General features: G+C 44.9%; 1 protein-coding gene and 1 long non-coding RNA gene across 4 annotated transcripts in view; one reads left to right on the top strand and one right to left on the bottom strand.

Annotated features, from left to right (window-relative positions):
* Positions 1–22,642, bottom strand: part of LOC123377457 — a 50,753-nt gene extending 28,111 nt beyond the window's left edge. For all 3 annotated transcript variants that reach the window (XR_006582214.1, XR_006582217.1, XR_006582219.1), the window contains exons 1-4: positions 22,412–22,642; positions 21,839–21,957; positions 19,755–19,803; positions 5,937–6,044 (exon numbers count right to left, since the gene is read on the bottom strand). This is a non-coding gene — a long non-coding RNA (uncharacterized LOC123377457). The remainder of the gene's footprint in view (positions 1–5,936; positions 6,045–19,754; positions 19,804–21,838; positions 21,958–22,411) is intronic.
* The window catches only part of LAMB4 (laminin subunit beta 4), an 80,630-nt gene that overhangs the window by 1,558 nt on the left and 51,570 nt on the right, over positions 1–27,502 (top strand). The window contains exons 2-13 of the mRNA XM_045030359.1: positions 8–165; positions 6,663–6,798; positions 10,412–10,485; positions 12,255–12,443; positions 14,639–14,702; positions 14,897–15,111; positions 16,221–16,341; positions 19,410–19,598; positions 20,402–20,581; positions 22,605–22,714; positions 23,688–23,767; positions 26,097–26,247. Coding sequence (XP_044886294.1) covers positions 8–165; positions 6,663–6,798; positions 10,412–10,485; positions 12,255–12,443; positions 14,639–14,702; positions 14,897–15,111; positions 16,221–16,341; positions 19,410–19,598; positions 20,402–20,581; positions 22,605–22,714; positions 23,688–23,767; positions 26,097–26,247 — 1,667 coding nt within the window. The remainder of the gene's footprint in view (positions 1–7; positions 166–6,662; positions 6,799–10,411; positions 10,486–12,254; positions 12,444–14,638; positions 14,703–14,896; positions 15,112–16,220; positions 16,342–19,409; positions 19,599–20,401; positions 20,582–22,604; positions 22,715–23,687; positions 23,768–26,096; positions 26,248–27,502) is intronic.

Raw genomic sequence — 27,502 nt, 5'->3', positions numbered from 1 at the left:
TGTTCAGTGCTGTTAAGTCTCCTGCATGCAGAGGATGAGTGTGATAATGGCTCCTGTCATCCAGCCATTGGAGATCTTCTGGTGGGTCGCAGTGAGCAACTAACAGCCTCATCAGTTTGTGGACTGACTGGCCCTCAGAAATACTGCATTATAGGCTACCTTGAGGTTGGTTTATTCTTATTTATCAAATAACTGCACATTATAAGAAGATGCTTCTAGATATGTTTAAATAAATGTCAGATGACAAGAAATATACCTGGTGAAATTATATATTCTATTAGGGCAGGAAGACAGCTTGGTAGTAGCCTTCAGGGTGATGTTTATTTCTCAACAGAAATGGCAATGCATCAGTGAGACATAAGAGCATCAGAATGGCCATATTGGGTCAGACCAACGGTCCATCTAGCTCAGTATCCTGTCTTCTGACTGTGACCAATGCCCGGTGCCCCAGAGGGAATGAACCGAACAGGCTATCAGCAAGTGATGCATCACCTGTCATCCACTCCTAGCTTCTGGCAGTCAGAGGCTAAGGATACCCAGAATATAGAGTTGCATCCCTGACTATCTTGGCCAATAGCCATTGATGGAACTATCCTCCATGAATTTAACTAGTTCTTTTTTTAACCCCATTACAGTTAACATTCCCTGGCAACAAGTTCCACCGATTGACTGTTCAAGGAAGTACTGTGAAGAAGAACTTCCTTTGGTTTGTTTTAAACTTGCTGCCTGTTAATTTCACTGGGTGACCCCTAGTTCTTGTGTTATGTGAAGGAGTAAACAACCGTTCCCTATTCACTTTCTCCACACCGTTCGTGATTGTATAGACCTCAATCGTATCCCCCCCTTAGTCATCTCTTTTCAAGCTGAAAATTTCCAGTCTTTTTAAACTTCCATACCCTTAAATCATTTTTTTTGCCCTTCTCTGTACCTTTTTCAATTCTAGTATATCTTTTTTGAGATGTCGTGATCAGAATTGCGGCAGTGTTCAAGGTGTGGGTGTACCGTGGCTTTATATAGTGGCATGGTGATATTTTCTGTCTTCTTATCTATCCCTTTCGTAATGATTCCCAACATTCCATTAGCTTTTTTGACTGCTGCTGCACCTTGAGTTTTCAGAGAACTATCCACAATGACTCCCAAGATCTTTTTTGAGTTTTAACAACTAATGTAGACTGCATCATTTTGTTTGTATTGTTGGGATTATGTTTTCTAATATGCATTACTTTGCATTTATCAACACTGAATTTCATCTGCCATTTTGTTGCCCTGTCACACAGTTTTGTGAGATCCTTTTGTAGCTCTTTGCAGTCTGCTTGGGACTTAACTATCTCGAGTAGTTTTGTATCATCTGCAAATTTTGCCCCCTCTTTTTTCCAGATCATTTATGAATATGTTGAACAGCACTGGTCCTAGTACAGATTCCTGGGGGACACCACTATTTACCTCCTTCCATTTTGAAAACTGACCATTTATTCCTACCCTTTGTATCCTGTCTTTTAACCAGTTACTGATCCATGAGAGGACCTTCCCTTTTATCCCATGACTGCTCAATGTATTCACAAATGAATACATGAATCTCCAGTGACACTTTGCTGCTGCTGTCCTCAAGTAGTTTTCCTGTAAAATGCCTCATAAAGGCAAACATACACAGTATTTGTCAGTCTGATGGGAATTCGTGCATGTGGAGAATGAAGTTTTGTAAGGCTATGACTACACTTCAAGCTGGAGGTGAGAATTCCAGTTCAAGGAGACATGCCCTCACTAGCTCTAATTGAGCCAGCCCATTAAAAATAGTGTAGCCATGTCAGTGTGAGGGGCTAGCCACCCAAGTACATACCTATCCAAGATGCTAAGGATATATTTGAGGTGGCTAACTCTTCCCATGGCTCATGCCACCACAGCTATGCTCTACCTTTACTGAGTTAGCCTGGGTATGTCTTCTCATGCTGGGAATTACACCTCCAGCCCAAAGTGTAGATATAACCCCAGTGGCAAGATTTTGTTTCTTGTGTACTGCACCTATAAATCTTTTAGGTGCCTAAATTCCTTTCAGGATCTAATCCTAACTCCTACTGATTTCAATGGAGTTAAGCACCTAAATACCTTTGGGGTTCTGGGCCTAAGAGTCTGCTGGATGCAGTTGCCATTTTATGTTCAGTTTAGATGTAGCGTGTTGCAGACGAGACACATACACAATGTGCTCTCTTATGTTGTTTTGTTGTGTAATTTAAAATAAAAAGTAATTAACTGAGCAACTATTCTTTGTGTATGAAAAACGTAACAGCATATGTATGCTCTTTGACTGTGCAGGGAGGTTAGGCTGATTTCCCGGACAGTTTTGTGAACGTCAGAGAGGAATAGGAGCCAGCATGAGCAAACAGAGCACTCCCCCGAAAAAGCTGCTAAAACTGTCAGTTCTGACATTGCGACACATATATTTGGGATGTTGTAATTCAGTCAGTTGTAATGAATTCAAAGCTGTTTGCACTAGAGGACCATACACTCATTATCTTGATAGATGCATCTTGTCCCCTTCCACATGGCTGCAGTGGGCCTTGCCTGCACTAAAATCAGTCTGGGTTTGCCACATAAGGGGCCAGATGGGTAGAAACGTATGGAAGGAGTCTGCATCTTGTGTATGCCATGGAGCCCAGCTCTGAAGGGACCCACATCTCTGTGCAGCCGAGCTTAGGTGACAGGGAAGTGATGGATAGGGCTCTGCGTATCCAACAGTCATTGCCTGTTATCAGACTTCCTACTGATATAAATGGGAGTTTCCCTGAGCAAGGACAGTAGGACATGGTCCCATGAAGTTAATAAATAATCATGAGAAAAAATATTTTTCACTAAATACCAGATGTGAACTGCAGAGGAAATTAATGAGATATTGCTCATTTTAGAGGTAATTTTAAAATTACTATTTATCACCTTCTGGTCAAGTGCTGTGACATGTTTAAAGTATAATACACTTCAGAACTAAGATAGTCAGATGGTACATATCGAGCTAGTGCTGGTCAACTTATTCATTGTAAATCAACAATCTGATGAATTTAACCACTTTTTCCATTCTCAAATAGTTTGTGAATTAGTCCTATTTTCTGTGAATCTCTTCACTTTTTGTAATTATCCACCAAATAGTTTGAATGAACAATTCTCAGACAACATGGTTATTCATGAACTATTCCCTATAACAATTTACTATGATATTTGTTTCGTGTGGCCTTAGATGCACATGTTGTTTACTGCAACTTTTTTAACCAGGAGATTGAGGAATGAGAAATAATGAATAGTGAATAATATTGTTTGCTCATGCCTACCCTTGATAACATGTGAATATGGTATTGTTAAGATGAACAGCCATTCTTGAGACATTAGCACAATGATTTGTGTGATCTGACACTGGTTAAGTGTCATGCCCTCTCTAGTTATTATTTTGCATAGAGGATAAGAGCCTACTACTGCTACCACCTAATGGGGTTATTCCTTCAGCTCAAAGAGCGGAGGCCTATGATTTGGGAGCTTGACCCTATAAGGCGCTGAGCTCTCTGGCCCCAGTGCAGCAAAGGACTTCAGTATATGCGTAACTTAATATAGGTGAATAGTCCCACTGGAGTCAATGAAGCTACTCACATGCTAAAATAATTTCTTTGCTGGAGCAAGGCCAGGATTTTTAACTGATGAGAGTCCTACATTCTTTTCCCACTGATGACCCATGTCAAGGGTTCTTAGAAGAGAAAAGCTGTTATTGTAAATATTTGTGATTAGTGAACATGGTACAACTGAGCACCTCAGTTAGAACCTGTCTCCAAGAAAGCTACACGAATGAGAACACCCGGGTGAACGTTGTTTTACATTGGCTTTCTTGTGATATTTCTGCTTATTATTAGTTTATTTTATTTCTGAGAGCATAACATTAACTGAAAAAATGATTGTCAACATTTGTATTTGATTAACAAAGATATTATAGCAGGTGAACAGCAGAAAGTTACTAATTCCCATATCACTAATCCATAGCCCCATAATTTCTAATCCTGTATCACATTGCTTCAGAGGGAGGGGTAACCACAGCCCTGGAAAAGGACGTTGATTACATTCAGGGCTGGTGCAAGGATGTTTCACACCCTAGGCAAAACTTCCACCTTGCGCCCCCCTCCGCCCTGAGGCACCCCCCCTGCCCCAGCTCACCCCTGCTCCGCCTCCTCCCCGAGCAAGCCGTCGCTGCTTCACTTCTCCCGCCTCCCAGGCTTGCGGTGGGGGAGAAGCGAAGCAGCCATGGCGTGCTCGGGGAGGAGGCGGGGCAGGGGTGAGCTGGGGCGGGGAGTTCCCATGCGTGCCGCCCCCCACTTACTTGCTGCAGGTGGCTTTCCCCGCGCTCCCCTGCCCCAGCTCCCTCCGCCTAAATGTTGGCGGCGACCGGGGCGGCCAAAGATCTGGCAGCCACGGTTGCCGCCGAAGAAAATGCCGCCCCCCCAAATCCTAGCGCCCTTGGCGACCGCCTAGGTCGCCTAATAGGTTGCACCGGCCCTGATTACATTCCCTCCATGCATACGACAGGGAGTGGAAGGGAATGGGGAAGAACCAAGGCTCGGACAATCCCCACCCCCATGACTTCTCAAATCTCTTCTTAAAACCCATTTTGTCCCCACAATCATTGCTACCATGTTGTACTCCCCAATTATCTCTCCACACCCTCATTTGCTGTAACCAGTATCTCATCTGTTGTTTCCTCTAAGGTTTTCTCTCCTTAAATTGTTAATTTTATGGAGCAGAGAGTATGACTTTGTTTTGTAAAGTAGCAGGTACACTGACAATGTTCTATAAATAGTTAGTACTAATAACCTCTATGTGTCTCAGTTTTGTCATCTGTAAAATGAAGATACTAATACTTCCATCCACAGGGCTGTTGTGAGGTTCAGTTTGAGGCCATCAAAAGGAAGATGCAAAGTTCTAAGTGCCCTTATTAATAACATAAAGGAGGGCAGATGAATAAAGATTGTTACTGAAATTAGAATACACTGTTTCAGCAATAGCATTTTGGGACTGCATGCTCAGTGTGTGTTCTCTGATTTTGTGTGCATAATTGGCAGCTTGCTGAAACATTATTAGAAATAATGTTATGATACTGTTCTAATGAAAATCCAGAGTAACAGAGGGAAGAGAATAGGCCCCAGTCCAACAAAGATTTATGCAAGTGATTAACTTCAGGCACTTTAAGAAATCCCATTGAAGGCTTGATCTGAACATTTTATTGAAAATTCTGATTCAAGATTCAAAACACAGCTTGATATTTATGTTTAGAAAGAGAGCACTGTATATATTTTAGTCCTGTTTATAAAGTGTGACTGTATGTTTCTAAATTGCATGCTTATATAAAATATGTGATTTAAAATATTATTCTACTTAGTACGTCTACAAATTTTACAAGGAAAAGAAGAAAATGTGCTATTGGAGAAGGTGTAAAACTGCAAATTTCAGAGATTAATGTAACCTAGCAGATTTTGCTATGTAAGACAAGCATATGCTTGTCATGTAGGGAGCAAAAATCTACCAGGCAAGGTCAAAGGAAGCAAAGTCAGTATCATATTATACATGTTCATACAAACCTGAGGCTTGGTGATCTCCACCCCTACTAAGCATTTTTGTAGCTTTAACTTTCTATAAAAATAGCATTTTAAAATGAAGTGTGTGGGATATTTTTTCTATTTATGTATACACACATTCAGGGTCAGACAGACAGTAGTAATGGTTGCATATAATATAAATGTATTAGTGTTTACAATCCATGAAATAATTATATATGTTACATACATAAGTGTATATAGTCTGTACAATATTCACTAATTCCCCAGAGATTATACACTTTAAAAACATGCAAACATTTTATAAGTGAGTAGAACACCTAGCCTTCCACAAGCAGGATAAAGAAAAAGGATCACCTGGCCTCCTCCTGAGGTTGCTAGCCAGCTTCATATTGGCATAAATGCGTTACTTGTATTTGGTGTCTTAATAGCAATGTGCAGCCAAGGATGAATCTGTTCAGATATCTGTGAACCAATTTAATTTAAAAAAACATATTTTAATTTTTAATAACAGTTTAATAGGTTCTCCTTCCAAGAGCCTCCCCAGCCTTACGAACACAAATCCTTCCCCAGTACTCACTCCATAATCTCATTATGCTCTCTCTCACACTGCCGGTGCTGAAAAACTTTATGCACCAGTAACAAAACAGATAAAAGAGTTTTTAATTTTCTAATAAAGTTCCCCCTCGACAACTCCCTGCCCATGAAACAAGCTCCTCCTGACATCATTACCAAACACCATCATAAATTCATTGAGATTTTCCTTTTAAGCTCCCCCTCCTCAGAAAAAGCTGGAGGAAACAGGTATTCTTCTGGCATGCCCTGATGGTCCCCAAATTTGGGCTCTGACTAACCAAAGCCCCCATCCTACACTATGCACATGTGTTTTTTGTGCACATGAGACAGCCCACTGGGCTCAATGAGATTACTCACATGTAAAGTTAAGTGTGTGCATGAGTGTTGGCAGGATCAGGTCCCAAGAGACAGGCCCCAATCCTGAAAACACTGAGCCATGTGCTTATCTACTGGATAATGGGGCCAGAGATTGCACTGATAGTTTGTCTTGCTTATTCTGTTTTTTAGGGTGAAGAGAAATGCTTCCTTTGTGATTCCAGATACCCATATAATCCCTATACCCATCCCAACAGTCACCCGGTTGAAAATGTTATCACAACTTTTGAGCCAGACCGGAAAAAGAAGTGGTGGCAGTCAGAAAATGGTAGGTTACAGTCAAGTAATGTTTCTTAACTTGGCAAGTTTAGCTTATTCTAATCAATATTTGCAATCATCACTTTATGAAACTATAAGACAATATGGCAAGGGTTCTCAACCATTTTCTTTCTGAGGCCCCCCCGCCCCAACATGCTAAATAAACTCCAGGGCCCAAGAGTGGGGGTGCGGCCCAGTGCTTTGGCCATGGGGAGGGTTTGGGCCTTCAGCCATGGGCTTGGAGGGGCTCAAGGCTTCTTCCCCATGGAGTGGCAGGGCTGGGGGCTCAGGGCTTCAGCCATGGGGTACCAGGGCTAGCGCTTCTACCCCACAGGCACAGGTGGTGGGTATAATAGGTCAGGGGAGACTAAACCTCCCCTGCGCAGCTGCTGCTGCCCTGCCAGTGAACACCTGGGCTGTGGTGGCCCCGCCTGCACTCCACCTCTTCCCATCCCTGCTCCACCCCTTCCCCGAGGCCCCCCTGCCTGCCTGAATCCCTCTTCTCCTCCACTTCCCCTCCCCCTCGCCGTGTCCCACCTCTCTTCTACCTCCCCTCCCCCATGAGGACCACCCAACCCGCCACTTGCCACGTCCCGGCAGGCAGTGGGGGCCTCACAGGGAAGGGGGTGTAGAGGAGAGGAGGGACCCAGTGAATGGCGGGCCGGGGGGGCCTCACAGGGGGGTGGTTGAAGGAGAGGAGGGAGTGAGTGGCAGGGGCCTTATGGGGGATGGGGGAAGAGAGGATGGATGCGGCAAGCTGCAGGTGGTGGGGACCTCACAGGGGCAGGGGGGAAGGAGAGGAGGAACACAGCAGTGGGGGGACAAAGCAGGGAGGGGACTGAGCAGGAGCGGGGGTGGGACCTGGGGTGGAGTGTGGGTAGGACTGTGGGCGGAAGAAGCGGGACAAGGAGAGCTAGCCTCCCCCAGGGGACGCTTCACCTGCCGCCCATGCCCACAGGCTGCCAGGTTCCTGCCCCGTGGGGCACCAAGGCTAGAGGCTTTTTAAGCCCCTGGCAGGGAGGGCAGTGCTCGGGGCTTCTGCAAGTTCAGCCCTGCATCTGGGGGGACTCAGGGCTTCTGCTGCGGGGTGCCAGGGCTCGGAGTGCCGAGCTTTCTGCCCTGGGCACATCCCTTCTAAAGCCAGCCCTGCTTTGTGAACCCCCTGAAACCAGCTCACAGCTCCACAGGGGCTGCGGAGCCCTGGTTGAGAACCGCTGCTAATGCCACATGGTGCTTTGCCCTGTCATGGGGCCTGAGCACTAGCATGAATATTCATGTAAATACCCAGCCTTCCATGCCCAAATCTAAATTCCTCCTCCGCATAATGTTGGGGTGCACTTATTCTATAAGATAGAGTGTCCGTACATATTAATGCCAATTAGCTCATTCTCAAACCTGCTACTTCTTGTCCAAACTGGTTTACGGTGGTTACTTCCATGTTCCTGCTGTGTTGCCTGTGGTCACCATTTACCATTAAGTTACAACTCTTACTCTGAGGTCTGTTATTAGTGCAAGGCCTTGTGGAAGTAGTATTGCTAACGGCTATGTTTTAGGTGAGAAAAGGGCAGGTCTAAGACAGTAACCCTTGATTATAAATTCTGCACTCTCATATGGAAGGACAAATAAGTAAATACAAAGAATACAGCACACCAAAGAATTCTGTTAGATGGCGATTTGGAGAGGGATTTAGCAATCTGGTTATTAGACAGTTGGGCCACAAAAACCTATAGGAATTATGAAGAAATGAGTGATGAAAAATTGTTCTTCTTAACCTCTGAGGATAGGACAAGAAGCAATGGGCTTAAATTGCAGCAAGGGAGGTTTAGGTTGGACATTAGGAAAATCTTCCTAACTGTCACAGTGGTTAAGCACTGAAATAAATTGCCTAGGGAGGTTGTGGAATCTCCATCATTGGGGATTTTTAAGAGCAGGTTGGACAAAAACCTGTCAGGGATGGTCTAGATAATACTTAGTCCTGCCTTGAGTGCAGGGGACTGGACTAGACGACCTCTTGAGGTCCCTTCCAGTTCTATGATTTTATGATGTGGGTTGTTAATATTAAGAGGCATGATTGTGGACCCCAGATATGCCACATATTGATGAGGGGTAGGTATTAATCTGTTACAGTCACAGAAGATTATCAAATATGGTTGGGTTTTCAAAAAATTAAAGAAAGAAGGGATATAAAAGATCCAGTTTAGTTCCCTAATTTTGGGGTTCATCAGTTTCCCAAGACAGTGTAAACTTCAAATGGGCTGCACTTACTTTTCCTTCCCATCTTTGTTTTGAATGGTCTTCACAATATAAGATTGTAAGTATGAAAATGCAGGAAACCACTTTATTGTACTGATCTTATTTTTATACTTGTACAGACTGATTTTTCTATTATTTCAATTATATTTGTCTATGTTAATTAGAGATTCTGTCTGCTTCACCAAATTTTATCTTCTTAATTAACTCCAAGTAGCCACCTGAAAAAGAACCTGTTATCTGTGACAAATGTATGTTTCATCCCAATAAATAATTATAAGTGTAATAATTAATTAGGCTACAGTGGCATCACAAACAGGAGTGATGAAGCACATAGCAGAGACCCTGTGGCAGGGGCGGTAGTGAGGGGCCTTGCGGGGGCTATAGCCACCCCAAAATTTACCTTAGTCTCCTTGTAGCCACCCCATAACAGCTGCCACTCTCCAGCCGCCCAGTTCTGAAAGCAGAGCAGAGAGAGTGGTGGCTGCTGGCCAGGCATCCAGCTAAGAGACTCAAAAACTAAAGGAAAAACTCAGAAGAAGTAGAAGAAACAGCAGAATAATACTAACCAGTGGTTCTCAACCTTATTCTTTCCAAGTCCCTCCCACGTCCAACATGCTATAAAAACTCCAGGGCCTGGAGAGTGGGCCTCAGGGTTTCAGTTGCAGGATACCGGGGCTCAGGGCTTCTGCCCGAGGGGTGCTGAGCTCCTGGGCCATGGGGTGCCATGGCTTGAGGCTTTAGCTCTGGCAGTGGGGGCTCAGAGCTCCTACCCCACAGGACAGGGGGACTCAGGGCTTTGGGCTTCAGCCCTGTAGTTGGGGGATTCAGGGTTTCAGGGCCCTGGGGCTCGAGGCTTCTGCCGCAGGGTGCCAGGGCTAGGGGATCCAAGCTTTCTGCCCGGGCCCCAGCCAGTCTAAATCCAGCCCTGCTTCACGGACCCCCTGAAACCAACTCACAGATCCCCCAGGGGCCACAGAACCCCCAAGTTGAGAACTGTTGCAATACGATACATTCTCTTTCTCTCTGATTTATAATGTTGGAGCAAAGATTTACAATGATTTACATCTGGTCATTTGTAACTACACAGGATTCAGAAGCATTTGATAAAAAGAATTAACTTATCTATAGAGAAATTGTAAGCAGGATACCTTGAATCAACTTATTTTCAACAGCTGAATCAAAGGAACTACAGCAGGATTGAATTACCTACCACAAAAATATATTTTTTCATAGAGCATCTACTTTTAATTTAAATCTGTTTTTGTGATAAAACCTACAGCTGCATAAACCACAATACCAGGTTGTGTACCTGTAGGAAAACCAAGTAATTTTACATCACTGATCTTCACTGTTTTTTAATTCCTTTTCAGGCATTGACCATGTTAGCATTAGACTGGACCTAGAAACCTTATTCAAGTTCAGCCATCTTATACTGACTTTTAAGGTAATCTGTTTAGATATTTTACTCGAGCCTTCACATAGCTTTATGTAAGGAGCATCATGGTTGCAAAGTCAAGCACTCAAAAGTTACGAATGACAGAATTAAGGTGGTCTGTGCAACATTAATTTGGCCCTTCTGTGTGTATGCTTTATGTTATAGTCTTTAATTACATGGTCACATACTATTTTTCCCAAAAGACCCCTACTTGGTTCTCTTAAAATTGCTTATTCACCATTGTTCCCAGTTTTGGGTAGTAGTAGTGATTCATTTTTGCTGAGAGAATTCAGTTGATGAACCCTGTTTCTTAGGTGCTTAGCCAGTCTATTTCAGAAAATCAAATATCTCAAATAGTTGACTGGGGAATTAATCCTGCCAGCCTGCATGCTTGGAATTGTCATCAGCTGTTATTGGAGTTCCATGTGCAGACAGCTTGTAGGTTCAGACCTTAGGGCTTGAAGCAACATAAACTAAACCGGAAAAGGCATTATTTGGAAGGAATGTTTGCCAGGAAACTTCCCCTTGTAGAGAGAAACCCTTCTATTTAGGGTATATCTACACTGCATACTCATACTCATGTGAACTTTGATATAGCTTGAGTAACAATAGAAGTGAAGCCATAGCAGACACAGGCAGCTGCTTGAGTGTGGGCCCAGGGTCCTGGGTGGGTGTGGCTAGATCAAAGCTAGCTTGGGTACGTCTCTATGTGCTACACTCAGTGGTGAGCTAGAGCCAGTTCGCACCGGTTCGCGGGTTTTTAAATTTAGAAGCCCTTTTAGAACCGGTTGTCCTGCATAGGACAACCGGTTCTAAAAGGGCTTCTAAATTTAACAACTGGAGTAGGGGGAGGGCCGCTTCCCCTGAGCACATTATCCAAAAGTGGCACCTTAGGTGCTCCAGCTCCCCGCTCCGCCTCCTCCCCTGAATGCTCCGCCCTGCTTCTCCCCCTCCCCCCTGCTTCCTGCGACTCAGCTGTTCACGCAGGAAGCCTGGGAGGGCAGAGAAATGGTGCAGCGGCTTCACATTCAGGCCCAGGGAGGCAGAGGACGGAGCAGAGGTGAGCCTCCGCCTCTCAGGCTTCCCGCACGAACAGCTGATTCGCGGGAAGTGGGGGGGCTGGGAGTTCGGCCTGAACCGGTGCTCCAGGCGCTGCGCAGCGGCGGCGTGGCCCAGCTCCAGTCGAGCAGCGCAGCTGTAGCGCTGCAAGCCACCTCCAGGCAGCGCGGTAAGGGGGCAGGGAGCGGGGGCAGGGGGTTGGATAGAGGGCAGGGGGGTGGGGGTGAATAGGGGTCAGGGCGGTCAGAGGGCAGAGAACAGGGGGGTTGAATCGGGGCAAGGGTCCTGGGGGGGCAGTCAGGAATGAGAGGGGGGATTGGATGGGGCAGTCAGGGGCAGGGATTCTAGGGGCGGTCAGGGGACAAGGAGAAGGGGTGGTTGGATGGGGCAGGGGTCCCGGGGGGCCATCAGGAATGAGAGGAGGGGTTGGATGGGGTGATGGGGGGCAGTCAGGGGACAGGGAAGGGGGGTGGATGGGGCAGGAGTCCCGGGGGGGGCATCAAGGAACGCGGGGGGTTGGATGGGGCAGGAGTCCTGGGGGGCGGGGACAGGCCACGACCCTCTTGTGGGGTGAGGAGAGAGCCAGTTGTTAAGATTTTGGCAGCTCATCACTGGCTACACTCACACTTCCCATTTGCAGTGTAGACATACCCTTAGTTCTAGTAAAAGCTTGTTCCAAAAGTCTAATTAAAGAATTATTGCAACAATGTTTCTTCCAGACATTTCGGCCTGCGGCAATGTTGGTTGAGCGCTCCACAGACTATGGTCACACCTGGAAAATATTTAGATATTTTGCACAAAACTGTGCTGAATCTTTCCCCAACATCCCTTCTGGTCCAGCAAAAGGAGTGGGAGATATTGTTTGTGATCCAAGATATTCAGATATTGAGCCCTCCACTGAAGGCCAGGTATTTCTTAGTGTTTGTGCTTTTTTTACTTCAAATTACACTGATTTTCTTCTCATGCCAATGAGAGATCAGCGAGCCAGTTTGTATCCCACATCTGATTCTTCTCACACACTGGTTTTACAAGGGGAAATGCCTGCAATGGGTTACATGGAGAAGAAAATCAAGACCACTCAGTTTTATTTTGAGTTTCAGGTTCAAATGAACACATAGAGAAACTCATCCAAAACTATGTCGTTTCTCCAGGTTTCCACTGTAAACCAAAAGTCCCTCCCCACAACAGGTCTTTACTCCCCCTAAACTTCTGCTGACCTGTGCAGAAGCCTATTCTCTGATATCTGCAGGTGACAGCCAGATGGCTCCCTTCTTTAGCTTCAACCTGTGGGGCTGGGGGCTGGTCTCTCTAACAAATCCCCCACAAGGGTCTTCTGTCTCCCCCACCAGTTTTTTAGTAAGGGGACCTCAAAAGTTTTACTGAGTCCCATGGGACACTGATAGCAATTGCCGCGGAGAAGCATCAGAAGGGCCAGCATTAGATTAGCACCACCCTCCATTGGTTTTCCTGCATCCTTTCTGCTCCTATTCCCTTCACCTACAACATACTCTTTCTTCCAGTATAGAACTTGGGTTCCAGAAATTTAGTCTACTTTAGTTACAGCAAAAAGCTCTGCTCCCAGTTTTTCTGAAAGTTTTACAGGCCTCAAATGTTTTAGCACTCTTCATTCCCATGTATGAATCTGAAACCAGCAGACTTTCATATGCCTTTGAGTGTCATAAAAGTTTGCATAGCTCTGCTTATAATGCATAAAAATCATGCTTCATGCAAAAGCTAGCTGAATATTATTTGTTAAATAATATATATTAAATTTTGCATTATTTTATTAACATTTTTGTTATTATTTGCCCAGAATCTAAAACAAGGAAAATAATTTGTGAATACTCACCAATATTTACAAATTTCATGAACATGTTCCAATAAAATATTCACAAATAATTTTTAAAACTAATTTGCCATTGTTTAAATTATTTTTGAAGATAAATATATTGTATTCACCCAGCTTTACTTCATACAACCTGCATGCACACAGCTAAATTCAATGTTTAGGTGTCCTAATGCATCAGTAATAACTGTATACAAGATATTAGCTGCTCATTTTAGCTCTGTAGCTATATACTGATATTTAGTATTAATTAGCCTTGAAATATTTCCAAATTTATAAAAAGCACTGTACTAGGCATTTGTTTTTTGTAAGTTTCATAGGGCTAAAAAACAAGAGTTACACAAAATTTCACAGCAGTTTTTGATTTTTCAGTAAAACAGGTACCATTATTCTCAGAGAAATGAAGATCACATATTTGCAAAAAGCATTAGACTCACCAGCAAACCTTTATATAGAAGGATACCCAAGAGAATTCTATTTAAATTACTTAACTTCTATTCCCCTTTGTCACAGGGAGCAGATTCCAGTTCCCCACTCACTTTTAAAGGGCCCAATCACCCTGTGACAGCCCCCATTCGTCTCTTCCACTTCAGTCTCTTATGTTAGTTATTATCCTAAAGAGCTTGTTAGCAATTCTCCATTTCATTCCCTTCTGAATCCTGCACATCAATGTAATATTGACTCTCAGCCCAGTTTTACATAGGGCTGAGCTAGCTATTTCTTTAACTCCATACCCCTGCTCCCTGGGTCCAATTTGGGTCATGCTTTGCTACATTGCTGCAATTTCAGGCCTCAAGTTAGCAAAGCACTTAAGCAGATGTTCAGCTTCAAGCACAATTATAAGTGCTTTGAGCCCTCATTCAGGAAGGTAGGGGTAGGGCTAGGGGTGGGGTCATGTGGGGGGTGGTCACAGGGGTTACTCCCCTGACCCCCAGCTTCTCTCCCCCTCCCCCACCCCTCAAAAATTTCCCCACCAGTTGCTGTCCCGGCCAGTCAGGGTAAGCCACTGGTGGGCTGGGACACTTTGTTTACTTAGGTTTACCTCCGTGCATGCAGACTCTCGAGGTAAACAAACCGTCTCGGCCCGCCAGTGGCTTATCCTGATGGCCCGGGAGCCAAAGTTTGCCAACCCCTGAATTATAGAGTTGGCTTATGAATGGGTCATAAAAAAATTCCATTTTTACTTATCCATCTTGGGAGGTCGGCTTATAAATGAACCGGCTTATGATCGTGTATATATGGTAATTTGTTTTACAGGTTGTCTTAAAAGCTTTGGATCCCAGCTTTGAAATAGAAAATCCTTATATCCGATCTATCCAGGGTATGTATAGTTTGGGTTTTCTTTACACATAGTTATTTGTTTGTCTTGAATGTTAAATAGTATGGTCTAGATCCTCAGCTAGTGTAACTCGGCGTAATGTAGCTAATTTACATCAGCTGAGCACCCTGTAGATTTTCAAGTGAACAGAGTTTTTAGGTTAATTGTGGTTCTTTATTTCCTTTCTCTTATCCCAGAGCTCATCACCTTAACAAACCTGAGAATAAATTTCACGAAACTCCACACTCTTGGGGATACTTTATTTGGAAGAAGGCAAAATGATCTCCTTGAAAAATATTATTATGCAGTTTATGAAATGGTTGTCCGTGGAAGTTGTTTTTGTAATGGTCATGCCAGCCAATGCAGTCCAGTGCAGAAACTGCGGGGTGATGTTTTCTATCAGCCTGGAATGGTAAGCTATAAAACTTCCAGTCCTAAAAGGGATTCCCTATATGGTAATTTTTGGATGATTATCCTTGGACTGTAATTTGTGATTCAACATTTTAAAAATATTTTAACTTTGCGTCCTCCATTAAAAACACTGGGCCAGATTAAAAGAGACCAGAATCTGACCCCTGTTGGCACTAGAGTGGTAGTTCTATAATAACTGACACACAAACATGTTAATAATAGCATGAAAATACCAGAGCTTTAATGGTGCAAATGTAATCCAGTAAGTAATCTCTGTTGTGTGCAGATTTGAATGGCTACTTTATTGGGTACATTCCATAACACCAGTAGGGTTTGGTGAAAACTCTGCTGCATGAAAAGAGTCATCAGCACAAAGAGAATTCCCTGTTTCTACATTAAAAACAAACAAACTGGTGAACAGCAGATTGTCCAAGGAGTCAGGAACAGAATAAAGTGTTTAAACCTCAGTTTCTGTCAGTAGAAGTATCTTTTCTAACATTTCTTCAATATCTTTAAGACAGGTTGGTCATTGTTTCCACACACTGTCCATGCCTCTTGCTCATGTAACTGAGAATTGTTTCTGTCACATGAGGGAGCCAGAGGGCTCTGAATTTCTCTTCTTATGCTGGCATACCAAAAGCCTAGGGTTGCTTGGGTATTTTAACATGGGAACATTTTAGGTTGGCATATAGCATTTTGGGGGGATCTATCCAGCCATGCGAGTACATAGGACTCTTCATGTGATGTAGAACTGTTCAATTTTGGCAAATGACGAATTTGTAGTTTTAAAGCTTATCTCAGCAAGGAAGGCAAAGTCACTCTTGAAATCCGTTACTTTCTGGAGATGAAACAAACATCAGGAATACCATGTTTCATTATAATTAACATACTAAATTTCTCCCTCTAAGAGAGAGAGGCAACCTGATCTGGTTCTGGCACTATGGAAGTTTTCAGTCTTCAAGAATCAAAAAGTAATATATTATCCCACATGAAAGAAAGCTATATTGGGGTGGGGGTGGGGTGGTTGGAATGTTTTTTTTTTCCTGCCAAATGGCCCAAAGTCAATGGACTAAAGAAAATTCAATTATTTTTGTTGTTGACATGTTGCAGGTTCATGGCAGATGTGTCTGTCAGCACAACACTGCGGGCATGTCCTGTGAAAGGTGTAAAGAATTCTACAATGATGCTCCCTGGAGGCCAGCCGAAGGATCGCAGGATAATGCTTGCAAAGGTACCCGACAAATAGTTACTTAATTTTCATTAGACAGTTGATAGCACAGTACAATCTCATGCATTGCCTACAAGGACTGCTGAGCTTTCACATGGGCTTGTTTCTCATGCTTAAACCCAGCAGAATAGGATATCCTAGATGGATTCAGGTGTTAGCAATGCATTGTCAGGAGAGATGTGTGGCAACTGTGCTGTGTCCCCTGGTGGTATATCCATATATCTAACATTTGTGTTGCTCTCGGTGAAGGAAAGCTATTTCCATTTCCAATTCTCGGTAGAGTAAAAGTACAGTGAACAAGAAAACGCAAAGAAGGCAAAAGGGATTATTCACTACTTAGGGTCTTTATTGCAAATGAGAATATTATTTAGACAAAGCTGTATTCTTTTCAGTAGATTACTAGCAGATTACTAAACCATCTTCAGTACATGACAAAATTGTGATGGCCACAAGGGATCTAAGACATTCTGGGCCAGATTTACCTTTATGCTCCAGCTGCTTTGCACCACCCCAGTGATGTAAAGCAGCCAGATCAGACAGCTGAATCTGATCTGTAAGTTCTGTGCATCTGACTGTTCTCAGTTATATCGGTGAAAATTGTGAGTCACTCCACTGAATTTTCATGCTGGTAAAGACAGTGAGAGATCAGAATCAGACACTTTATTTCAGCTATGACATTCTTCATCCCCACTCCCAGGCCTGGGGGAAGTCACACCCAGGGACTATTCACCCCACTGCCAGGCTTGGGGGAGGTCACACCCAGGGACTATTCATCCCATTGCCAGGCTTTTGGGTGGGGTTGTCAGCTCCAGGTCTTTTTCATCCTCCCTAAGCCTGAGCGGGAGAGGGAGGGGTGCTGTTCAGTTTTAATTGTGTCCTCTTCTCCCTCTTCACAGGGATAAAGAGGAGCTGACCCACTTTCTGCAGGTGTGGGGGGCACTGCCTGCCTCCTGCAGCAGCTCTCATTGGTTGTCCTTTCCCAAGAGATAGGGAAGTGGGGAAGGCAGCCAATCAGAGGGGCTTTTCCCCTGGGCAGGGCAAGACATCCTATGAAAACTGGCTCCAGCAGTAACAAAAATCATATTACTCATGATCAAATCATGAGAATTGGCAACGCTGCCTATTGCTCTCACTGAAACCAATGGCACTTTACACGGATTGGTATTTTTAAAAGCACACATCCACACCAAACAAGAGTTTGTAATTATTCAGAATGATCAGTTATGCATATTGCTAATGTATGTAAACAAGTGAACTTATTATTATTTTTACCCTCGTCCTTCCTCTCAGTTCTCTCCTATCAGGGCCAGTGCAAGGATGTTTCACGCCCTAGGCAAAACTTCCACCTTGCGCCCCCCCCATGCCCACGCCCTGAGGCACCCTCCCCCCCCGCAGAAGCTCCCCCCCTCCGCCCTGAGGCGCCCCCCTTGCAGCAGGTCCCCACCCTCCACCCTGAGGCACCCCCCCGCCCCAGCTCACCCCTGCTCCATGCACGAGCACGCTGTCGCTGCTTCACTTCTCCCGCCTCCCAGGCTTGCGGCACCAATCAGCTTAGGCGCCGCAAGCCTGGGAGGCGGGAGAAGTGAAGCAGTGACGGCGTGCTCGGGGAGGAGGCGGGGCAGGGGTGAGCTGGGGCGGGGAGTTCCCCTGCATGCCACACCCCCCCCCACTTGCTTCAGGCGGCCCTCCCCGCGCTCCCCTGCCCCACCTCCCTCCGCCTAAATGCTGGTGGCGACCGGGGCAGCTGGATCTTCGGCCGCCGCAGTCGCTACCGAAGAAAATGGCACCCCCCAAATCCCAGTGCCCTAGGCGACAGCCTAGGTCGCCTAAATGGTTGCACCGGCCGTCTCCTATTGTTTGTCACACTCACTGGTTCCGTATTGTCTTCAGTTAGGCCCCAATCCTGCAAACACTCATCCACATACTTAGCTTTTTGCAAGTGTGTATGTCATAAACAGATAGTAAGGGTTAAGGTCTCTTTTACCAGTAAAGGGTTAACAAGCTCAGTAACCTGATGAACACCTGACCAGAGGACCAATCAAGGGACAAGATAATTTCAAATCTCTGTGGAGGGAAGGCTTTGTCTGTGTCCTTTGTTTGAATTGCCGTTCTCTCTTTGGATTTAAGAGAGGCCAGACATATTCTTCAAGTTCTCCAAAGTTTCCTGAAGTATTTTCTTCTATTCAGTATAGTGAGTATTAGAAAGGCGAATAAGTCTTATAATTAATTTCTGCTTTTGCAATTGTGTGTTTGCTGAAGAAATATCTTTATTTCTGTTTGCTGTTACTTTGATTATTCTGAGAAAGGAGGGGGGGGGGGGAAAGCCTCTCCAGGTTTATAAGTTAGACCCTGTATTTTTTCATCCTGATAACACAGAGATAGTGTACTTTTTTTTTCTTTCTTTAATAAAATCTTTTCTTTTTAGAACTTGATGGATTTCTTCCCTTGTTTGGATTTTCAGGGGAAGGGGAGGGGGAAAAGTGAATCCCTCTTTGTTTGATTCAAGGAGTTTGAATCAAGGTATCTCTCCCAAGGACAAGGGGAGGGGGAAGAAGGTGGGGGGAATGGATTATTTCCCTTTGTGTTAAGATCCAAGGAAGTTGGGATCTGTGTTCCCCAGGGAAAGTTTGGGGGAACAGGGAGTGTACTAGACACTGGAATTTCTAGTTGGTGGCAGCTTTTACCAGATCTAAACTAGGATTTAGTTTAGAGGAGTCCATGCAGGTCCCCATCTTGTGAACGCTAAAGTTCAAAGTGGGGAACAAACCTATGACAGTGTAATCCCACCAAAGTCAGTTGAACTACTGTACTAACTTGCATAGTGTAATTGTTTGCAGGATCTGGGCCATACATTGTAATCTTTCTGAGCATGTTACTGTGTACAGCTCCTGGACTTGTAAATCACCTGGCATAATGGGGCCGTAGTCATGAGTGACACATTGGGGCACTACTGTAATACAACTTAAAAAATAATATTAACATTAATAATTGACTTCAGTGGGAGCACGATCAGAAGTATGAATCAAAATGTGCCGGCTCTTAAATAAACCACACTTTGTTTTCTGTTTTAGTGTGTAAATGCAATGGCCATTCAGACCGATGCCATTTCGACATGGCCGTGTACGTAGCTAATGATCACATCAGTGGTGGTGTATGTGAAGACTGTCAGCACCATACCATGGGGCAGCACTGTGATCAGTGCAAGCCTTTCTTTTACCGGGATCCTCTCAGAGCAATTTCAGACCCTTACGCCTGCATCCGTAAGTGCTTTGTTCTTTCCCCCCTTTATAAATGGCTAGCAATGATTGGATCAAAATTACATATTTCCAGTTCTCTTTGTAAGCTGCTACACTCTCCAAGTGCTTTCTTCATCAATACACTTAATAATCAATATAGATGTAAAAATGTTTGCCTACCTCAGAAGCAGAAGCGTTGTATAGACCAGTTGATAACAGCATTCTCAAGCTAATGGGGGAAAAGAACCTGCATTAATTTCAACTATGGCTCCTCACTGAATTCAGCTTTGAAGTCTGGCAGGGAAGATATCTTTCTTGTAACAAATCAGTATAGATATGAATAGCCATAAATGGCCAGACTTAGGCCAGCCCCTGCGCGGGTACAAGAGAAGAGGCGAACACAATGAGTTCCCTAAAACCTTGCATCCTTCAAGATGGATTTACCAGAACCCTATTCAGGAGTGTATTGTTTGCTTTTTCCTACCATCCTGGAGATGCTAGGTACCTGAAAGAGGGTGGGGAGTGACTAGGGTGGGGCCATGACTCCTCCCTCTGCACAAAGAGAAGAGGGGAGCATTTGCATTCTTCAAGGGATGGGTAGCTTCCCCTCCAGTATGTTTTGCCTGGAAGGCCCTTGGAATAATTTTGGTTAAGATGAGGCTTTGCTTGTAGAGTATCTAACACTCTGGGGCCCTGATCCTGACAGGAGTCTCTGGGCACTACCTGAATACAAATATTTAATAATAGCAATTATGGAACCTGCAGTTTAATGAGTATTTCTAAATATCATTATTTCCACATCTCCATTTGAATATCTGTGTTTGTAGCCTGTGATTGTGACCCAGACGGTACATTATACAGTGGGTTGTGTGAAAGCCGTACAGACCCTATTCTTGGAACTATTGCTGGTCGGTGCCTTTGCAAGGAAAACGTTGAGGGAGTCCGTTGTGACATGTGCAGGCCGAGCTACTATGGGCTGAGTGGCAGTGATCCTCTTGGCTGCCAGCGTACGTAAACTATGATCTTTTTCTTTTTTCCTTTCAAAACTTAATTTTATGTGACAGAGGCAGATAAAAAATAAATCTGGCCCCTTTACAAGTCACATCAGGTGGTCTGCCATCACTTACTGCACCAGGTGATATTTCCTGGAAATTATCTGAAATGAATCATAGAGTCAGAAATGTAGGGCTGGAAGAGACCTGGAAAAGTTATCCAGTTCAGTCTCCTGCACTGAGGCAGGACCATGTAAACCTAGGCCACCCCTAACAGGTATTTGTCCAACCCAGAGGTGCCAACTCTGTGGGTGCTCCGCAGCTGGAGCACCCATGGGAAAAAAATAGTGGGTGCTCAGCACCCACCGGTAGCCCTGCTGATCAGCTCCTCCCTCTCCCCCTCAGTGCCTCCCACCCGTCAGTGATCTGCTGTTCAGGAGGCCCTGAGGGAGGGAAGGGGAGGAGCGGTGGTAGGAAGAGGCGGAGCAAGGGCAGAGCGTACTTGGGGAGGGGAGGAACAGGGCGGGAAGAGGCAGGGTGGGGGCGGGGTAGGGTCTGGGGTGTAGCAGGGGTCAAACAACCCCAGGGAAACCAGAAAGTCAGCGCCTCTGGTCCAACCTGTTTGTAAAAACCTCCAGTGATGGGGATTCTGGAGCTTGACTACCCTTACAGTTGGAAAGTTTTTTCTAATATCCAAGCTAAGTTTCCCTGGCTACAGATTAAGCGCATTACTTCCTGTCCTATTTTCAGTAGACATAGAGAACAATTGATCACCATCCTCTTTATAATAGCTTTAACATGTTTGAAGACTGTTACCAGGTCCCCCACAATAAAGGAGGCCAGTCAATAAAGGAGAGTAGGACTAGAAATATACGATTTGCCAAAAACATGGTATAGAATTAGCCCCATTCTCTTTTAAATAGAAGGAATATTAAATATGTGATCTGATTCCTTTGATAAGGGGGATTTCAAACAGGTGACATTTTTATTTATATTAAACAAGTATCAGAGTAATTTAGTAATCATGAAGGAGACTAGCTTGAATCACTCATAGTGCAGGTAGGCTTTATGCAAGACTTCCCCAGCATGCTTTCCCCCAATGCACCGCCCTTCTGGCTTGCAGCACTCATGGTATCCCAGGTTCTAATGTTCTGCTGTCAGTTTATAGGGTTGTTAGTGATACAGACAAATGTCCATTGCAAGCACCTTATGTCAGATTTTGCAGAGTCATGTCCTGGGTTAGTATTTCAAAAGGATATAGAAACTATTTACCTGGGCAGGTAAACCAGTGCCTTTTAAACAGGGGAAAAAGGGAATGTCATCAAAATCCCCTGCCGGTCATTCGATTCATATTTTTAGGGCATAAAAACATGAAGTCCATATAAACCCACCTGGAACAGAAACAAAACAGATGAGGTCTGCACTACCATGTGAGAGCACTCTTTTGGGGATGATTTAGGGGGCCCTGTACCTTGGGCTGGTAAAGATCAAGTAGGTGGCAAACCTGATACACTGGGTATCAGAAGGCTGCAGACTGCATTACTCTCAAGAACTTTCGGTCAATCACTTCTTTGAACCAGTTTCAAGTGAAATTGTGCATCTTTGTCCTCCTCAGGGACTGTCAAATTTTGCAAACACATTGTGCTTATCAAATAATAAATAACAATAAGGGTAATAAAGGCAGAGGTTAGGCTCAGCAATGATGAGAATACTAAAGTGGAGCAAAGATGAAGAATGCAGCAGAAACCACTGCATAGAACTTCTTCCAAGAGTCCAACATATTTTGCCAGAGCCATCCCTTGCCCACCAGCAGAGCTTCTCCTTCCAGATGCCCATCAAAAATACCTGAGGATAACGATCTGCCCCTCAGAAACAGCTGGTTTGCTAAGTATTAATTGGATTCTGAAGCTGGTCTTCTGCAGTTTGTTCCCCCGATAGTTGAGTGCAATGATTATTTCAAATTCACACCAAAAGTCAGTGTAGGGCTCATTCCTGCAGTGGCACTAACGGAGGTGATTATGTGTTTCTTTCCTTGCAGCCTGCACCTGCAACCCTTCTGGGAGCTTGTCTTTCTCGATGTGTGATCCAGTGACTGGAGAGTGCCTCTGCCAGCGCTTTGTCACAGGGCCACATTGTGATGAATGCCTTGTATGTAATCAGGAGGCTTTTATTATTGCTTCATGTAGCATCCTGTTTTACACATCCTCAAAGGTCTTTGCCTTGCCCACGTCCTGCCTCCTTATGGCTTCTGCCATGGACAGCCTGTTAAAGGGGAACACAACACGATGCCAAGTGGAAATGGCCCATAGGCCACAACATTTAGCATAGAATTAGACAAAAAAGAGTGACAGGGCATGAGAACAAATAGTCCTTGCTACAAGGAACCCTCAGATGAGTCTCTACACCCATTCTAATTAAAGCAACCTGGAGTCGGACCTCTGTGGTGCTTCAATTGATCCAACCATGTTCTCATCCAGGTCTGGCTGGCTGGAACATAGCCGGATTCTGCTTTTGCTGAAGTCATTGGCAAAACTCCCATTGTTTTCAATGGAGCAGGATTGAGCCGTCAGATGACTAAACCAGCAAATGCTGTGCCCCTATAGAGATAGTTAGAGTGCCCCAAGAACATCCCCCAGCAAACTCCAATGGGGATGAGACGGGGTGCTACTGCCTTGTGAGTGACATCCGCAGTTTCTACCATGTCCCCACTCTGACAGCCTTGAGTGACAGTGGAGATAATTCCTTGTGAGACTACCCATACTGACTGTTGTTTAAAACACTTGATGGCTTGTGCCCTTTATGTTCTGTTATGGGGGAATCTGTCATGGCTGAAAATATAGGTGGGAACAGTTAGGGTTGGACAAGTATTGAAACGCATTGTCTATGAATATTCACTTGAAATTTTAAATGACTGAGCTTCATCCGTGATTGGGCCTTTATGTGTTTTACTTTTTGTGAACATTTGTGCAGTCACGTTTACTGGCACCAGATTTGCAGAAAGAAAATGAATGAAATAGATAGTCCTAATGAGAGTAGAGTTTCTTCTTAGTCAAAAAGGATTGGGGGTTTTATTGTAATTTAAGTTGGTAAAAAATCAATACATTTTCCTTTCTTATCATAGGTAGGATACTGGGGGCTTGGGAATAATTTATATGGCTGTTCTCCGTGTGGCTGTGACATTGGTGGAGCCCACAATAACTTGTAAGTCATTTAGTTCTCATTTTAAAGTATCATTCTCCTTTTGATTGTATAGAATTAACACCAGCATATATTGCACCTTTTTGACAGGGTTCTGGGATCTCGTGGTTAATGAAGAAACCAAGAACCGGTAGTTTAGAGGCAGAGTTTCATTGTGTCTGAGCAATGTAAAATCACCCTGGTGTATAAGATTTTGTAAATTTATTAGCCATGTTTAAATGGATTTGAGTATGACCAGGAAATGTCAGTACGTACCAGGGAACTTTTAGCGTGCAGCAGTAAGGTCCATGTGTACAGTCTGTGCGCAGCACACTGGGCGGCTGTAGATTGACACCTTAGCTTGCTACACAGTAAGTATTTATGTAGATGTAAGGGGACTGTTATCCCCTTACTAACATTCAGTGGGGGTGTTTTGGTTGCTAGCTCCCAGCACTAAAAGGGGAGGGATCGATGGCAAATCAGGACCCTGAGACTTACAGTCTCCAGGAACAATGTGGCCAATGCTCCAGGTCAGCCTGATTGACAGGGCGGCCAGGCTAATCAAGGAGTCAGGAGGCCAGGGGGGTCCCGTCCTCCGTGTGAGCTGGATTTGTCTGAGTCAGATGGAGTGGGGCTGAGCTAAGGAGAGAGCAGGGCCCCAAGCTAAACTGATGGGAGTGGAGCTGCAGCCCAAAAAGCCAGAGCACAGCCCAGAGAGAGCAGACCTGCCCTGGGAGCAGAGCTGCAGCAACCAGAGCCAGAGGGGCCAGACAAGCAGCCCAGGAAGCAGGTGAGAGCTGAGAGCAGAGTCACCGAAGCAGCCTGCAGAGCAGCCCTGCCCTGGGAGCGGAGCTGTAGCAACTGGAGCCAGAGAGGCCAGAGAAGCAGCCCAGGGAGCTGAAGGCAGAGCAACAGCAGCAGCCGTGCTGAGGCAGGGTGGAGCTGGGGCTGGAGCAGTCTGGAGCCGGGTGTGGTGAGCAGCTGGGGAGAGCGAGGGGGACCCTGGGCAGTGGGCCCAGCACAGGGAGACACCTCAGCCAAGAGACTCTGCAGGCCAGACTTGGGGGGGATCGTAACCCTGACGGAGCGGGGGTGACACTGGGGAGAAGGGTCCTGCCACCCAGAGCCTGAGAGTGTGTGGCCACCGCCAGAGCAAGTGTCCAACCCGCAGCATCCCTGCAGCACAGCCAGGGCCTGAGAAGGAGGCCTGGGACCTACAAGGAACAGACTGAACTGCCCTGACATCCCAGAGACACTGTTTGTGATGTTCCCTGCCACAGAGCGGGGTGATGTGTTTTCCTTTAACCTTTCCCATTTTTCCTTATTCTTTTTTTAAATTAAGTGTTAATTAAATAACTTGTATTTGCTTTAAATTGTATGATGTGATCAGTGGGTCAGGGAGGTGCCCAGTGCAGAGAGAGCACCCCGGAGTGGGGACACCCTAGCCCCTGTCCTAGGTGACCACAGCAGGGTTGGGGGTCGAGTCCCCCAGGAATCCTGGGCCCAGCCTTGTTGGGGTTACGAGGACTCTGCCAGACAGGAGAGTGGAAGGGGAGCCCTCAAGGGCAGGGAGGCCTCTGGGTAAAGGAAGTGGGAGCGAGGACTCAGATCCTTTCGCTAGCCCACTTCACCGGGGTAGTGTAGAAGCCAGGAAAGTTCCCCACAATAGCGGGACCATTCCCCCGCTTACATAGACATGCCCTTGTCTTTTTCTCTGAAGCAAATTTTAAATCATTAAGAGTCAAGATCAGTTAAATGAAAAGAACAAACCACCCCAACCTGTCTCCCGATGCCCAGGGCCCCCAACGTTGTACAGTTTGGGACAATAGTTTTGAACTTGGGTTCCTACATTCATGTTTAGGCACCTAAATAAATAGCCTGGTTTTCAAATGAAGCTCCCATGGCTTTAAAAAAATGCCGGACTTTAGGCCACTCACATTTGAAAACATTGGCCCTATACTTTGCTGTGTCAGGGTCTTCATTACTCCAGGTAAAAGAGTGCATGGTCTGGTCCCATATAGCAACTCCTGCAGTATGTTTCTATGCAGATGCTTAGGTAAAACCAAGCTAGTGAATACAGGACATGTTGCAGTTTGTGGAATTGGTAGAGCAAGCAAGGGTGACAGACACATACTTTTGCCAACTGATTAATAAGGAAGCACTGGAATAAACTCCAGCATTACAAGCAAGAAATAGTGGTTGCTGGAAAAATATTTAAAAATTGAGTTAATTTTACAGTGAAAGGAACAATAAGAATAAAAGCAAAGGTAGAATAGCTACCCGCTGTGTATGGTGTAAACATATGTGCGTTGGTGAGACTCTTACACCTCTTCTTTCCTACCTGTTCGTCCAGGTGTTCATCAAGTGATGGGCAGTGTGAATGTCTTCCTAACATTGTGGGCCGTCAGTGTACAGAACCAGCCCCAGGCTACTTCTTTTTACCATTGGATTATTACATCTATGAAGCAGAGCATGCAAAGCCACTTTCCAGATCTGCACCTTTGGTATGTTTCGCTTTTATGTGCGTGTCAGGAGTCTACCCTCACTTGAAACTGGGCGGTTTCAAAGTGAGGACCCGCATGTCTTCCCCCCACCCCAAAATCCTAGGGTAGGTCTCCTTCAGGCTGCCACCACTCGGTCGATTACGTGGGCCGAGACACCCCTATATTCCCCCTCCCACTCCCCTTTCCAGAGACGTTCCCTGGGGAAATACAGATCCACTCATCGGAGGGAAACCTCCCCCCCTCTCTCTCTCCTAGCCACTGGAAAGAGATACCTGATTCAACTGTTTGAATCAAACCCAGGAGGAACTATCTCCCACCTCCCTTCTCTGCCCGGAGATAAGCCTGTCTCACCACCGAGAGAGTGTCTTCGCCCCTCCCCCTATCCACAGTAGAAGGGATTTAATCAAGTCTTTATAGAAAGAATTTATTAAAAGGAAAACAAGAAAATACAGAATCTCTATGAGCCCAAGCTGGACACTCATAGGGTATAACCTTGCTAAGTTTTGGAGAGAATCCCCTCTCCCCCTTTTCTCAGTAAAAGCAATATCAGCAAACAGGAATAAAGCATTTCCTTTAGCAACACACAACTGCAAATATAGAAATCAAATCATAAGACTAATTCGCCTTTCTAATTAATACTCACTATTAATTAGTAGAAACTACTCCAGGAGAACTTGGAGACATGACTGTCTTCTGTTAGATTCAAAAACAGTTCTCACACAGACAAAGGCTTCCCTCCACAGAGATTTGAAAAAATCTTATCTCTGATTGGTCCTCTGGTCAGGTGGTCACCAGGTACTACATGTTAACCCTTTACAGGTAAAACAGACCTTAACCCTTAACTATCTGTTTATGACACGCCCCCCAAATCGCCAACAGTGGGAACTACTGGTGGTGATTTCCTCCTAGCACTGTAACATAAACAGATAAACAAAACACATGCACTATTACATATACTACTAAGTATGTAAACAACAAGATATTTGACACTGAAGAACACTTTGTATGCATTTGAGCGGACATACTTGGCATTGTCCTTGCCCATCCCCTCCCAGTGGAAGGAATGTTTTTAACCTGTTTTTGCTTTGTTGACCCCAGAATGCCCACTGGGATGTCAGGGCCTAAGCTTAAGAGCTTGTCCCAGTACCTAGTTGGAACTACCAACTGTATTTGAGGATGCTGGCCTTCCTGGTGTCCACCAGAAAGAATGTCCTTATATAAAAGTCCTTGTTTTACAACAAACTGGAATTGGGTA

The sequence above is a fragment of the Mauremys mutica genome, chromosome 1 (assembly GCF_020497125.1).
Source record: "Mauremys mutica isolate MM-2020 ecotype Southern chromosome 1, ASM2049712v1, whole genome shotgun sequence".
Taxonomy (NCBI): domain Eukaryota; kingdom Metazoa; phylum Chordata; order Testudines; family Geoemydidae; genus Mauremys; species Mauremys mutica.
Note: the sequence above shows the minus strand (reverse complement) of the source record. Positions and strands in the feature narration are given on the sequence as shown.